Consider the following 16,155-nt stretch of genomic DNA (forward strand, 5'->3'; position numbering starts at 1 on the left):
ACAGATTCGATGATATTGAACCAATAGCTGTTGAGGTTGATCATCAATATTCTCAAAATAATATTGTTTTCTCTCATTTCAGCATTAATCAATGTATCAATAAAATCATGATATTTTAATAAACAATTAATATATTATATAAAATATAAAAGAATAGAATTTCGTTAGAAAAAATTAATAGTTTTCGATTTAAATCGGTTAGTCGATTCAATAGCCGCAGAAGGGGAGGTGGCGTTCATTATTGCAACGGAGTTTGGCGGGCAACATAACGGCGATTGGTTGGTCTTCTTTTCCGTAGTCAATGGTCGCCGCAGTCATTCGGCTGAGTATCGGTTCGAGTTTTCCCAGGAAAACAGTACTTCCCGCGGACCTATTGTCCCTGACGTGTCGGCAAAGCCAACGAAAGGAGGATTTATTGTGCATTTCCATCAAGCACCAGAGGTAAGTCGCTATGTCGTCTCTAAAGAATGTTCCTATATGTCGCGATAGCGGGTCCGCGGTTCTTTCTGTGCGATTCCACACGTGGTCCTCGACTTCGTTGGTTTAATTTTTTATTCTGCAGTAAATGAAGATTTTATTTCATCTGTCTATATCACGGAGGAAATTTCTTTTTACCATTCAATATGATAGTTTTTATGTTTTATCGTATATGTATACCTCGCCCCTCGATGATCTTTTCTTTAGCGAGGCAAAAAAAGCGCAGTACGGCGTCAGTCTTGGATGCCATCTTCGCGCCGTGGCGTACTTGCGTACCACCACTGCAAAGTGGGGGCAAGAGAGCCACGTTGTACGATAGACGGCAATTTCTAAGGGTTTTGTACATAATGATTTGAATATTACTTTTCTAGTAAAATGTTGATGTGTTGTTAATATTTTTGAAATAGAAACAACTTTCATGTGCACGACGCCTTTCTCAAACACGTGTATTCTACATACTCCTAGTAGAAATGGATTGGATACATGATGCCATTTTATATATATTGTTATTTAAAATAGTTTATTATATTTTATGATACATTTTACCAATTGCATATTTTGCAGTTTTGTTGTAGTTTGCAGATCTAAAATAAAAAATATATATTTTTTAATTTTTTCATTTTTTTAATTTTTTTTTTTTTTTCATAACTTTCTTTCAAATCTTTTCAATCACAATATTTCGTTTTCTAAATTTCATTTTTTGTTTTAAATAATACTTGAAAGTTATTATTATTAATTGTTAAATATGTACTTGTGAATTGTAAATACTATTTTATCTCTTATTAAAGATTATTTAATACTATGAAGTTTTAATGAAATTTCAGAGTATTTAAATATTTCAGATTTTAGAGTATTATATTTTAATCTGTTATTTATAACAATATTTTATACATTATAATTTATAAATTATAATTTTATATATTATAATTTATATATTGTTTAGCTTGTAATATCAAAAGTGAAAATATTGTTATTACAGATATATAGTCCCGAAGATGATTGCATTAATTTTATAATCAACAATTTATAGAATCTTTTTTTTTGTTTTTAATTTTTTTCATAATATGAAAATAATTATGCCAGTTTATTTTACATTCAATTATGTTTATATATTTATAAATGTAAAAAGCAGAGTAATAAGAAACATAGAAATTTTAGTTTTTTTTTGTAAATTATTTGTGATTATGAATTTAAAAATTTATTAATGAATTTATTAATATAATTTAAAAATCAATATCAAATATAATTTCAATATCAAAATGTATGCATGTCTTTATTCTATAAAGTATGTATAATATATTGATTATTTTTGTTGTAGATTTATAAAAAATGAGTTCAAGTGCGTGTTATAAATGTAACCGGATGGGTCACTATGCACGGGAGTGTCCACAAGGTGGTGGAGGTGGTGGTAGAGGCGATCGTGGCCGTGACCGAGAAGGTGGTTTTGCGCGTGGTCGCGACAAGTGCTACAAGTGTAACCAATTTGGACACTTTGCACGAGAATGTAAAGAAGATCAAGATCTTTGCTATCGTTGCCAAGGTGTAGGGCACATTGCAAAAGACTGTCAACAGGTTATTATAATTCTAATGCATAATTCAACATATATATTAAATTTTAAACTTTAATATATTTAATATATTTATTTTGCTTTATCAATATATTATAGATTATTTAATATAATCTTTTTTATATTTTATATTTTATATTAATATATTGCAAAGTTTTGTGCAATATATTGATAATAAAATAATGTCATGACCTAGAATGTTTTTAACAGGGGCCTGAGATGAGCTGTTATAACTGTAACAAGACTGGTCATATGGCACGTAGCTGTCCAGAAGGTGGTAATGATTCTGGACGTTTTGGAATGCAAAGTTGCTACAATTGTAATAAAACAGGTCATTTTGCTCGAAATTGCACTGAAGTCGGAGGAAAGGCATGCTATACTTGTGGCAAGACTGGTCATTTAAGCCGTGAATGTGATCAGGACGACAGAAAGTAGGAGATAACCGGAATCCGTGCCGCTCGCTTAACGATAAGCCGTTTACCGTCGCGCGCGCTACTACCGGGGATTGTAGCTAGGTAGGGATGTGCGAACGTATGTCTCGTTGATGCGTATAATTGCTAAAAATGCGTTTTGTCATAGTCGTTCGAATTTCCATCTCTCCCCCATATCCAACTCTCGGAAACCCATTTTACTCCTAGTTTCCCTTCCCTTCTACATGTCGTTGTTCTCTTCGCAAGGGTTTTTTCTTATGATGTCTTTGTTTTTTTTTTTTAATTGCTGTTACATTACACTATACATGCGTGCGCGCGCACAAAGTACATTTACACATAGGACACATCCAGCATTACACACTATACGATGTAATAATATTATAAACATTCAATTGAATTAGAGTAGAGACATGAATCCTCTGTCCCCTGACCTTCAAACTATCTCGTACATGTATTGTTTTGTGATGCAAGATGTATGGATTATTAATATATTTCATAAAAAAATTTTACAAATGTAACATTTATAACATATTTTGTCAGCTTTGACTAATGGGATTTGAGATATTTGTTAATAATTCATATTCAAATAAAATTATCAGTCCATTAAATTATGAATGGATAATTGTTTGATAAAAGAAAGGGATATAATAATGAATACGAAAAAAGATTGTAATGAATTTAATTTATATTCCTTTCTCACATCCACGCATCTTGTATCCGGTCCTCCCTCTCGAACTCTCTAGCAACTCGAGTTAAAAAAAGTTCAGAAGTAATGGGAAAGGAAATGAACATGCCGGCCCTGAATACATATAAGTAAGGTTTAGTAACGCCAATTTTTAATGTGTAAGGATGTAATGAGGATTTTTTATTTTTTAACTAAATCTAATTTCAGATCAACAAAAACTGCACAATTGTCAGTATTTGCGAGTTTATATACAGTTATACTTGGAATATTATTAATTAGATTCTCATAAACTAGAGAAAAATATGCATATTTCGTATATCAGGTTCTTTAAGTAAAAATGAATATAATTATCAGTATGATCGTCACGATCATTATGACGTATATATGTATATATACATATAAACACAGAGTTTCTACAAGTTTGAATATTTTATATGTACGATCATAATTGTTATATCAGGGATCACCATTGTTCATATTATCAATGATTGTTACGAATTTTCAAAGGATGCACTTTGCCTTACTATATCCTTACATATGGTGAAATATTTCGTTACTAGGTATATGTATATATATATATGCGCATATGTGTATACATATATACATACATATATGCAGGAGCTGTATTTTGTACTGTAAAAAGCTAGATATACTCTGGTCGTTGCTGGTGACTAATTCCAATGATTCTCTTATTTATACATCACAAAAAAGAACAAATTATATTTTCATGTATAAAGTACTACATTAATCTTTTTTATAAGTTGTAGAACGAAATTTTTAGATACAATTTGTCTAGTAATTTTTCTCTTATCAAGCACATTTGTTATAGATCATGAGGCAATGAAAAAAAAAAGAAAATATGTTATGAATTTGGAAATATTTCTTTGTGAACGTGGTACTAGCAGGCTATTATGTTATTACAAGTACAAAGATATGCAAGATTTTTTCTAAAAAAAGAAAAATGAAAAAAGAATGCGATGAATGAAAATGTCTAATGATAAGCGAAATAGACTGCAATTAAATTTTGAACGGTAATACCGTTTATAAATGCGAGCAGTGATGTTAGGGCATATAAATTGATTGAATCCCTGATATTTTGATTGAAAATTCGTTCTACTGAACGAACAATTCAATTTAAATTAAGATCGTTCACGGATCTATGTTCAGTCTAGGTAGATTTGACGTGAACATGTTATGCACATGTCTATTCATGTACTTATACAATTTTTCAAGAATGTTTTTTTTTTGAAATTATGTGGTAAATGACTATGCATGGTCATGTGCATTACGTGTATACAGGAAAACTGATGATGTTTTTACCAGCAGCGACAATGTGTATTAATGTTCAGAAGCCAGGCGTGCCTGACTCGGTGGAACTGATGAAAAGCGCCTTGAGCGTTATGTATCGTGTAGTAAAGGTGTCCTGTAACATTTTATACATTTAATTGTTCGGGACTTAAACCGATCTCATACATGATTTTGGTAGTAGTAATCAGTGCGCTAGTGCGTCTGACGAGATTTGGAGGATCAAAAAATTGTATTTCGCTAATGGATCGTAATCTTTGGTGCTCTCATTGCATACATGAGATGTAAAAAAAGCCGAGTAAAATTCGTGTATAAAAGTAATTTTGTTCTTCGTTTCTGTAATCAATATGTTGTATGACTTCAACATTTATGGACACGGATAAATGATATATATCGTATAAGGAAAAAAAAAAAAAACAAAAAAGAGAAAAAAAACTATCGATGTCTTACTATGTAGGATATTGGTGAAAGAAAAAACATACCTTGAAGATATACGATTTAGGTGTGAGGTTCATTGGTGGCACCGGAGGTTCAGATGAGCATTAAAAACGAGTGCAAATAGGGCACCTGCGCTTTTGTCTCTGCTACAAGACTTACGTATGAATATTGTAAAGAATACGACTGTTACAGTGTATGAACTAATTCGATCCGTGTACGGCCGATCACGGCTCGACTTATATTAATCTATTAATACTTAAAGGAAGAAGATGAAGAAGAGGATGAAGAGGAAGAAAAAAAAAGAAAATAAGCTACAAAGTAATAAAGGATTGCGGAGTATTTGAAGTTATGTTTTTAAACTGAATTTTTGAAATAGAATGTGTACGGAGAGGCAAAGACGAGATCTTGTTTTTCTTTTTTATTCCCCATATAAAGCTTATCAGATGATTCTAATCATCTATTATATTGTTGCACCTATGACTAAGGAAGTGTAGTACAATATACGAATATACTTCATGTACTATTTATGTTTCAGTTGAAAGAGGAGATCACTTATTAATAAAATGTAAATCTATAATTTCTTTTTTAGTTTGTTAATCCTTTGTATATATTATAGTATTTTTTTTTAAATATTTGATAAGTTTTCATAATTTTAATTAATATCTATAATTAATAATAATATTAATAAAAAATAGTTATCAGTTTATTTTATAGATATTATTGTAGAATTATTTCAATATTTTTTTTACTATTTTTATAAAAATGTTATATTTTGACTTTTGTTCATTTTATATTATACTTTAAATAATTTCATATCTAAGTGCTTAATAAAAGTTAGTTCATGTAGTTGTATAAGAAATGATACATAATAATGATTCTTTTTAAAAAAAAAGTTGAATTGCAAAAAAATGAATGACTGTAATAATTATAACTATTAGATTATATACATTTTTTTAAATTATTTTTTTAAATAATATTAATTATAAACATTAATAATATCGTTTAAAATAATTTTCAATAATCTATAATAGTATTTAAGTTTTCATATCTATGAAGATAAGATGTTTTTGAAAAATGAATATTTGAAATTTATTTAATATTTAAATTTAAATTTTATTTAAAATTGAATATTTAAACTTATATATTATATATTATTTGATTTAAATAAGTTTTATTTATTTAATTTAGTTTTTTTTATTATTTTTTTAATTTATTTAATAAAATATATGTTATGGATTGTTTAAAGTTATTCAATAAGTAACTAAAAAGTTACAATGTCATGTTACTATTATAACAGAACGGAACGATGGAATAACGAAACAAGAATCTAGGAACATGGAACATGTATAGGAATATGTATCCGGTCTGTGTGAGTTTCCCGTGCCCTCTCACCTTAATCTCACGTCTGTCAAACGGTCGTGAATTTTCAGAAGATGTGAGACTTCGGGAAGTGGGCACACTAAGAAGATTGCATCACGAACATTCGCATGATGCCTTGACGTTTAAAATATATTAGGACCTCCGATGCTCCGATTTATTTGTGATAACGACGAGAAGGAATCTGTCGGTAAAGGGAGCGAAATAAGCAATTCATACAGCAATGGCCACGACAGAAGGAATCACGATAGAGGAGCTCAGGATTGAAATCGAAAGACTTTCACGCGAATTAGATTTAGCTTCTACAGAAAAAATTCAATCTGCTCAATACGGTCTTGCTTTGCTCGAAGAGAAATCTGCCTTACAACAAAGATGCAACGATCTCGAGGCCCTCTACGAAAACACGAAACACGAGTTGGAAATCACGCAAGAGGTTAGTTCAAATAATTTTTATATTTTAATATACTTAAATTATCTAGTAGTCTTTTTTTTTAAATGTTTTTATAATAATTAATATTATAATAGTATATATAATTTTTAATATTTCGTTAGCATAAAAATTCATCATAAAAATCATAAATATATCAGATTATAATTACAGACATTAATTATTGTATATTATAATAAGACAAATAAATTTATATTAATTCTATTTTTTAGATTGCTTATTAATATCAATAATAAAATTGAATTATTACTATAATCAAAATATTTTGATTTTTAAATAATACTGTTCTGTTTCTTATATGAATGATTTTTTATATTTTTTTTAGGCTTTAGCAAAATTTCAGACTACCACAAAATTAACTACAAAAAGTGGTATTGAACAAGAAGAGACTCTTCTTAATGAAAGTGCTGCAAGAGAAACATCTCTTCAGACACAAATTATTGAATTAGAAAATGAAACAAAACAAGTATGTATTATATTTTTAAAAAATATAAAAATAATAATTTTATTATATAATTATTATATAATTTTATTATATTATTATATAATTTTTATTTAATGTTGTATCATTTAGTTACGTCATGAATTAGAACGTGTACAAGCAGAACGTGATCATGCATTACAAGAACGAGAGGAAGTTGGAAAAGATCATCAACAAGCAGAAACAGAAAGAAAATCCTTACGTACTATGTTACGTGAATGTAGATTTCGTGAAGCACGACTTTTACAAGATTATTCAGAATTGGAAGATGAGAATATTTCATTACAGAAACAAGTATCTGGTTTACGATCCAGTCAAGTAGAATTCGAAGGTGCTAAACATGAAATAAGAAGATTAACAGAAGAAGTGGAACTTTTAAATAGTCAAGTTGAAGAATTAACAAATTTAAAAAAAATTGCTGAAAAACAAATGGAAGAAGCACTTGAATCCTTACAAGCTGAGCGGGAAGCAAAGTATGCTCTTAAAAAAGAATTAGATCAAAGAATTAATAGTGAATCAATTTATAATCTTAGTAATCTTGCACTTTCAATTCGAGGAATTACAGAAGATCAAACTATATGTAGTGATGGAGAAGATGATTCTCCTGCATTACGTAGAATTGAAGCAGATTTAAAAACTCAAGAACCAGGTACTTCTGCTACTGATAAACAAGTTGATTTATTCTCTGAGATTCATTTAAATGAACTGAAAAAGTTAGAAAAACAATTAGAATTAGCAGAATCTGAAAAAGCTCATCTTACACAAAATTTACGAGAATCGCAATATGCGGTTGAAAAAAGTCAAAATGAATTACAATCCTTTGTTGCACGTATAGTGCAATTAGCAGCTCATGTGCAATCATTGCATCATCTTCACTCAAAATTACCTGAGAAACAAACTGAAGAACCAACATTAGATAAATTGAATCAGGTATAATATGAAATATATTGAAATAAATTTTTTATTTTTTTATATTTTATATTTATATATGTTAATTGTTTTTATATTTTAGGCAATTATGCAATATCATCAATGGAGTACTATGTCTGCACGTGAAGTGAATCAACTTCAAAAGGATTTAGCTGAATTAGAAAATGGTTTAACTATATCTGATTCAACTCAACAATTACGAACAGAATTAACAAATCTTAGAAACAAGGTATATGATTATTTATTATTTTTTCATTTTTTATTTCATTCTCTTTAGTTTTGTCTTTTTATTATCATAGATTCAATTTTTTTTATTTTTATATGATATTTTTTATCTTATAAATTTATAAACAGCAACATTGTGGCAAATATTATGAAGAATGGAAATGTAAGTCAATAATATAATAAAATTTTATTGATAAAAGATTCAATAAATAAAAATAAACAAATAACAAGAATAACTGTGACTCTGGCATAATAATATTTAATATTCAAAATTTAGACTTTGAATAGAAATTATGGCATTTCAGATCCCTGAGTCAGAGAAGAGCCTTCGAGAAAAGGTTGGAACGTGTGATCCCTTTGACGTATTTACCAATTATTATAATAACAACTTGTCTTTTGCTCCTTTAATGATCCGTACAAGTTGCTTTTCAATGTCCTAACAACTCATTGTTGCTTTTGATAATTTCATATTCTTAACTATAAATATTATCATGGCTATTGATGATTATGTCATATCATAAATTATTAAGCTCTTTTATGAAAATCATAAATTTTATATGCATTGTCTTATTTTCATAAATGAGTTGATACATTATCTATTTGAATGTTCTGTTATCGAATGCTCGAATAAATGTACGGATCTCAATCGCTATGCACTGTGGCTTTAAAATAGAATGTGCTTAGGAACAAAAATTCAATGAATATTCTCCCTCTATTCGTTTCTATTTGCATCTAATGTAGCATGAGTCAGATTCACAGAGCGATTTGCACGACGTTCAAAGAGACATTCTATATATGATTTTGATATAGTCTTACTAAAATTATTTAAATTATCAAATGTCGTTTTTTTGAAACATAAACAATCTGATTTTATAATCAAGATTTTAATCAAGAAACGAGTATTATATTGTTTCTTGTTTTTTTCAACAGATCGTAGAAACGTAATTTTTGAGAAACTAAAATAAAAATATTATATTATATGAAGTTTGGTTATAATATCTCTCTAAATTATAAATATAAATACTAGTATAAAAAATAAAAAATATAATAAAAATATACATATAATAATAAATTTTAAAATATAAAATGTACAAAATATTAATAATATTTTATAATTCTAATTATTTTGAAAACAATTAATTATCATATTTTGAAAATAATATAATATCATTAATATTATCATTAATATCTTAAAATATTTCTTACATTATATAATGTAAATATAATAAGTTATATAATGTAAATATGATATAAGTTTTAAATCAGGATGAGATAAAATTTATTGTATTGTAAATTTTGAGAATTTTGTTGAATCTCAATCATTGACTTATTAATTTTTTTTTATTAGCTTTTAACATGTTTAGTTACTTATTTTTCTTGTAAATCTTTTCTTGTAAATCATTTTCATCTTGATGTATATTTTATATTGTGTTTTATATATATATGTATATGTATATATATATATATATATTTGTTCAAAAAACAACTTTATTTATTATTTTTATTATACTAAACTTTATACAATATTATTTTCTTATTTTAACTTGTAGATTATATTTTAGTAGTTTGTTGAAAAGAAAAATTTTATATAAACTTATAATAAATATATAACAAATAATTAATTTTCAAAAAATAAAATTAATATGAATATGAAATTATTTATTTATATTTCAGCTTTTAGATACAGAACAAAGAAGCATACAACTTGAATCCGACATTTCTATCCTTTCAAAACTTGCAGTAGAAGCCGGTGGTTTTCTGGATTCTGCACAAAATGATTTACAAAATATCTCTGATGAACTTGCACAACTTTATCATCACGTTTGTACAGTTAACGGAGAAATTCCTTCGAGAGTAGTTCTCGATCATGAAAAAATTGTTCCTGAAAAAGAGGAAGAAAATGGAAAAATAGAATGGTGTCGGACTTTATTTAAAACCGATATCCAAATTAAAGATTTAGAAAGTTTGAGTAAAGCGAAAGAAATTGCGAAACATATAGAAACCGCGATAGATCAAATAAAACATCTTCGAAGTGCTGTAGAACATACGATTGAACTTTCCAAAGTTAAAGGAATGCAATCGAATGTCTGCAATGTTTGTGAAGGTAAGTTGAACAATTTTTTTCTTACTTGTAATAATTCCTCTCTTTATTAACACGATTATTACAAATTATAGGATCAGTAAATGAGAATAAGGTGGAAGTAGCAGATTTACAAGAACAAGTAATTAGATTGAAGGCCTTGCTCTCGGCTAAACGTGAGCAAATTGCAACTTTAAGAACAGTGCTTAAATCGAATAAAAATACTGCGGAAGTAGCACTTACAAACTTGAAGAGCAAATATGAAAATGAAAAAAGCATCGTTAATGAAACTATGTTAAAACTAAGAAATGAACTTAGGATGTTAAAAGAAAATGCTGCAACATTTTCAAGTAAGTGATTAAAAAGTGATTTTATTCAAATTTTTAACAATGTTTATAATAGTAATATGTTAAGTAAGACGATACTTAAGAATATAGTTAATATTTTCCTTTTTTCTGTTTTTTGTTACTAACATTTTTATATTAACTTATTAACATATTATTATTATTAATAAAACTAACAATTTATTATCAGCATTTATGTATATTTTATTGCTTATAATAAGTTGTGCTACATTTGATTTTGCAATTGTATTAGGAATTTGTTATCAACAATATTGCTTCATTTCGTAGCAAAATATATTAACATATATTAATAATATTTATTATATCATCATATTTATTATATTTAATAACAGAGTGATATATCTGTAAAAATAGTTTTCTTTCTGCACTTTTACTTTTTTTTATAATATTTTTTTTTTTACTGAAATTAAACATATAATATATTTCTTAAACATATAATATATTCTTTATATATTCTTTACTTCTTTTTAGAAAAAAATTTTCTTTTTATATGACTAATATATTTTTTAATTTTCTATCATGTTTCTGATATTTCTTTTCATGAGCTTCTTTCTATTTGGTGTTAATACCTGCTAACCACTTCTCAGGTTTACGTGCGATGTTTGCTGCACGTTGCGAAGAATATGTAACACAAGTTGACGAGTTGCAACGTCAATTAGCCGCAGCAGAAGATGATAGAAAAACATTGAACTCACTATTAAGATTAGCGGTGCAACAAAAACTCGTTTTAACTATGAAATTGGAAGAGCTAGAGGTCGATAGAGAGTTACGAAATACTCGAAGACATGCTACTAGTACAAGTGGCCGAGGTAGAATGCGAATGTCGCAACAGACAAACCGTCCTCATTTAGGCAGAGAATTTTTCTAGAAAATGATGAAGATGTGGAGCAAACTATTCTGAGAAAAACAAGAATTTTAAATATTTTAATCTATTACTATTCATTATTGAATTATATTGCTACAAAAAATTAATTAATAACCTTTTGAAATTACTTTTTATAAAAATGACAAAAATACTTTAGCATTATATTTTCATCGGTTAATTTGATGCCGAAAGAAAATAAACTCGTGATATAATATAATATTTTTATATTATTATATCACGAGTTTATTTTTTTACAATTTGACTTTATTTGGTAAAGTTGAAAATTGAAGTTGAGAAAAATTGTTCTCGTTATGAAGAACAATGTGCGTTACAAAGGACAAGAAGCAGAACATTTGGAAAATTCTGAAATGTTCATATGTTCTTGTATTGATGTTGCTCCATATCGTAGAAATTCATAGAAAACTCTGCCTTCTGTTACCAATATTGTTAGTAAAGATGTCTAACAAACATAGAATGTGTTTTTATTATGCAAAATTTTTATTTCATGCGACATTGTTGCAAAGTTGCTAAAATTTTCTATGTTTGAAGATTTATTCACAAAGAATCGATCAAAGATTTTTGTGAATAGCACGCTTATTGATATTTAATAAAATTGATTTTTATAATCGATTATTTTCTTTTATGAGAAAATATATCTGAATTGTAAATGTGTTTATTTTTACATTTTAACAATCGCATATTTTCCTTTTGTAGCTAGATTTATTTTCGGTATGATTGAGTATTATTATTATTATTATTATTATTATATCGTAAATAATTTCGCATGAATAATTTATATAATTATATAGTAATTATGATGACACATCAATTTTTTTTGTATTAATGAGATGCATGATAAAATGAACATATACTGTTTTTAGGTAGACAAACGAAAGGAAAAACGAGAACTTTACATTGCATACCATAGAGACAATATTATTGTGCGCGACTGTAGCATTTATAATCAAAGTAGAACAAAAAACATAATAGATGTATAGAATTGAGAAAAAAGACATATAGAAGAGCAAAATAACAGAATTAGGGACCCATTTTCCAAGTAGTCTGGATTATCAATCTGGTTTGATTACGACAAAGAAGTATATTTCATTGTTTACAATTTATAAAAATATTATTTTATTTTATTTATCATTTTTCTTTCAGTCATTGTTTTTTAATGTCTCTGGTACAATGGCATTTTAACTCGTTTTTGCTAGATTATTATATAATAATCATGATTTTAGTATTTTTCAAGAAAACATTTTTTATAGTATTTTATAGAACTTGGCCTAAATAGGCTTTAAATCAATTTTATGTAATTTGGCAGCTTTTTATATCTATCAGTGATATTATTGCATTCACTTCAGATTTATTTAGTAAATGTTGTTAATTTATATCTATTTATATATTTCAACCGTTCATTTTTTAAGTTATAACTGTGCTTTTTGATATTGATCAATGCATAATAATTGTTTTTAATATTAAAGGTTTTTTAATATTCCACGCAGCTATTATATGAGACAACAAATTGATTATTAACTATAATTTGATTATATGTATGAATATATATATTTATAAATATATATATTGCTCTTTTTGTTTTTTAAATTTCATATATATTTTTAGCCATCTTGCATAATTATTAGCGAAATTTTATAACTTATTTATAATTTTTTGTATACATAATAACATAATAATAAGATTAAGTAAAGAATTACAAATCAAATAATCATTTTATTCAATGTTAAATTTAGAATTGTAAAAACTGTTTATGCAACAAAAATCATATATATGTATATATATATATATGATTTGATGTTCGTTATATTTTACTTCATTTAATAATATTAAAATTAATAACTTTTTGTGCAAGAAGGCTTTAATGATTTGTATATTTGTTGATATAAAATTGGATTACGGTAATTTTCAATATATATATATATATATTATATTATATTCATTTACGAATGCAAAATAAACAAAAGTAAAAGAGCATATATAAAATATAAAATATAAAGATTAATTTCAAAATGAAATTTTAATTTAAAAAAAAAAAAAAATTTTTATTTGGTATCTAATGTCTCTACGAGATTTAGCACTTCTACAATTAAATCGAAATTTTAATTAATCAACTGTTGAAGTGCGCGCGAGCATGTGTGTGAATGCTTGTATTTTTGTAGAGATATGTATATGATACATTATGCAGGATGCAATTTTATACAATTTTACAATTTTTAGCGAGATAGAAATGATTTATTTAAAACTTTTTATTTTAATTTTATAAAGAAAAGGAAATATTTATTACATATATTTATATTTTTACATTTTTATTACATTTAATATTTATTTTGAATCATTGTAAAATTTTAATATATCCTGCATATGTACGTAATATTATACGTTTATTATAAACTGTCTTTAATCAAATTTGTTATTAGCATTATTAATAGTATTATCTTTATTATTATTATTATTATTATTATTATTACTACTATTACTATTACTATTACTATTACTACTACTACTACTAATATTATTATTATTATTACTATTATTATTATCAATATTATCAATTTTATATTGATTATTGCGATATTGCTGCCAGCTTCGTCGCGAAATCCAAATGAGTACCTAAAGATAATTTATCCATCGTTCATTGATTATCAATCAATTGTCACTATTATTATATTTATATTGTATGGTTATTGTATTGCCTGTGTCTACAATTTTAACCCAAAAAACGAGAAATCTTTATTTATGTTTTGTTTCAATTTAGTTAATATTAGCTAATAATCAATGAAATAAAATTTAAACATTATCTTTTTGTTTTATATTATTTTCCCATTACTATTACTATTATTATGCTATTATTATTTAATTTAATTGTATTAATAGTGCAATGGAAATTATTTTAAATTTATTTCTTTTTTGTTTTTAATAATTGAAATCGTTTCATTAAAGTTTGTGCGATAGACACAGGTACATAGTTCTAATTTGTGTCCATAAACCGAGCCAGCCTCAAATCACCGTCCCTTCCCTTCTTTTTACACCATTGCCAGGAACGAACCAAGAAAAATATTCTTTCGTTTCATAATTATTCTTACTATTATTAGTTACTATATTCTCCTTCCGATTTCGTCCTTAACATAAATTCGTCCTCGATTTTTCGCCTTGCCGTCCGCGTTGTCCAAAGGCGATTCGGGATCGTTTGTAACAAAAAAAAAAAAAAAAAGAGAGAGAGAGAGAATACGAGAATATATCTTTTATTAAACATTGTATAATGTTAACCCTTTGTGGAGCAAACTGCGCATAAAACATTGTTATTTCGCCATATTAAGTTAATTTATCATAAAAATAATGTATAACAAATATCTAAATATCCAAATATTTAAATGCCTGAGTGTTCGATTATTAAAGTATTCAGAACTAGGTATTTCAGATTAATATCGAATAAAATATTGATATCAATAGTAGTAATTTAATATAAGGAAGATATCGATATGGTTTCGTTATTGATATTAACAGATATATTTTATTTCACGTAGATATGAAATTACTCGAAAATGTTATTAATGTTGTATTATTTAAACGGAATAATGCCTCAAAGGGTTAAATTTTAAATTTTATAATACAATTCGAAAATTTGATCGTTTAAATAATGATGGATGAATGTTTTTGACGTTAAAAAAAAAAACAAAAAGAAAATGAGAGAGAGAGAGAGAGAGCGAACGAGCGAGCGAGAGAGAAGAATATAAGAGTAAAGAAAATCTTGCAAATGGAAAGAACGAAATTCGAAAAGCTACAAGTAACTTTTGCCAAAGACGTTCTGTCTTTTCGAAGGATTTCATTATCCTTCATTCACGTACTTGACGTCCTTTCAAAAAGTTCCTTCGTGTTACATTATACATATCGGCAAAGCTCTTTGCAGATGTTATCCCGTTAAAATTTCCGAAGAAAGTATCCATAGAGACATTGCTCTTTTCCTCGGCAAATCGAAAGATACGATTGATTGTGCTGTTGTTTTCAAAAAAAAAGAAAAAAAAAAGAAAAAGTTTATCAAAGATTTGGAAATTCCTTTCGTCCGTACGAAAGATGAGAGATAGAGACAGAGACAGAAAGAGAGAGAGAGAGAGAGAGAGAGAGAGAGAGAGAGAGAGAGAGAGAGAGAGAGAGAGAGAGAGAGAGAGAGAGAGAGAGAGAGAGAGAGAGAGAGAGAGAGAGAGAGAGAGAGAGAGAGAGACGAAGAAGAAAAAGAAGAAGAGAAAGAAAGAACGAAAGTCGATTAAGAGAATTATCGAAGAACAATAAATATCAAAATCTGTCTGCTCGTTGTTCAAAATAAGAAATAATGAGAAGAACGACTATCAGGCAGATTTGCTCAAGGCTTCCATAAAAAGCTCCGATTGCGTCCCAATTTTTGGCTGATCTCCTGGCGGTGGTGTATGTTTCGCTTTAGATCGTGATTATATGAATATTAGAAAAA

The 16,155-nt window shown here is 27.0% G+C and overlaps 2 protein-coding genes across 6 annotated transcripts; both read left to right on the top strand.

Moving 5' to 3' along the window:
- Window positions 1-205: 205 nt before the first annotated feature.
- Window positions 206-5,481, top strand: LOC725076 (CCHC-type zinc finger protein CG3800). Of its 3 annotated transcripts, none has more exons than XM_001119951.5 (3): window positions 206-441; window positions 1,796-2,049; window positions 2,256-5,481. In XM_001119951.5, the coding sequence occupies exons 2-3, from the start codon at window positions 1,807-1,809 to the stop codon at window positions 2,478-2,480; spliced, it is 468 nt and encodes a 155-aa protein (XP_001119951.1). In that variant the 5' UTR covers window positions 206-441; window positions 1,796-1,806; the 3' UTR covers window positions 2,481-5,481. The 3 variants fall into 3 exon arrangements, with proteins under 3 accessions (XP_001119951.1, XP_003249895.1, XP_006561688.1); XM_003249847.4 differs by lacking the exon at window positions 206-441 and adding an exon at window positions 726-812; XM_006561625.2 differs by lacking the exon at window positions 206-441 and adding an exon at window positions 757-817.
- A 776-nt stretch (window positions 5,482-6,257) lies between these two features.
- On the top strand, window positions 6,258-11,818 carry LOC412961 (protein bicaudal D). Of its 3 annotated transcripts, none has more exons than XM_006561626.3 (8): window positions 6,258-6,714; window positions 7,055-7,195; window positions 7,304-8,140; window positions 8,223-8,369; window positions 8,671-8,727; window positions 10,040-10,469; window positions 10,541-10,795; window positions 11,398-11,818. In XM_006561626.3, exons 1-8 carry the CDS (start codon window positions 6,505-6,507, stop codon window positions 11,676-11,678), a joined length of 2,358 nt encoding a protein of 785 aa, XP_006561689.2. In that variant the 5' UTR covers window positions 6,258-6,504; the 3' UTR covers window positions 11,679-11,818. The 3 variants fall into 3 exon arrangements, with proteins under 3 accessions (XP_006561689.2, XP_006561690.2, XP_396412.4); XM_006561627.3 differs by having other exon boundaries at window positions 8,671-8,703; window positions 11,398-11,817; XM_396412.7 differs by lacking the exon at window positions 8,671-8,727 and having other exon boundaries at window positions 6,259-6,714; window positions 11,398-11,816.
- The last annotated feature ends 4,337 nt before the right edge of the window (window positions 11,819-16,155 follow it).

The sequence above is a fragment of the Apis mellifera genome, linkage group LG9 (genome assembly GCF_003254395.2).
Source record: "Apis mellifera strain DH4 linkage group LG9, Amel_HAv3.1, whole genome shotgun sequence".
NCBI classification, from domain to species: domain Eukaryota; kingdom Metazoa; phylum Arthropoda; class Insecta; order Hymenoptera; family Apidae; genus Apis; species Apis mellifera.

Excerpts from the sequence above, each read along its gene's own strand:
- LOC725076 (XM_001119951.5), top strand. The coding sequence starts at position 1,807 with ATGAGTTCAAGTGCGTGTTATAAATGTAACCGGATGGGTCACTATGCA. Across the intron at positions 2,050-2,255 it reads TTGCAAAAGACTGTCAACAG|GGGCCTGAGATGAGCTGTTA; the intron begins GTTATTATAATT and ends TGTTTTTAACAG.
- LOC412961 (XM_006561626.3), top strand. The coding sequence starts at position 6,505 with ATGGCCACGACAGAAGGAATCACGATAGAGGAGCTCAGGATTGAAATC. Across the intron at positions 10,470-10,540 it reads TGTCTGCAATGTTTGTGAAG|GATCAGTAAATGAGAATAAG; the intron begins GTAAGTTGAACA and ends TACAAATTATAG. Across the intron at positions 10,796-11,397 it reads AAATGCTGCAACATTTTCAA|GTTTACGTGCGATGTTTGCT; the intron begins GTAAGTGATTAA and ends ACCACTTCTCAG.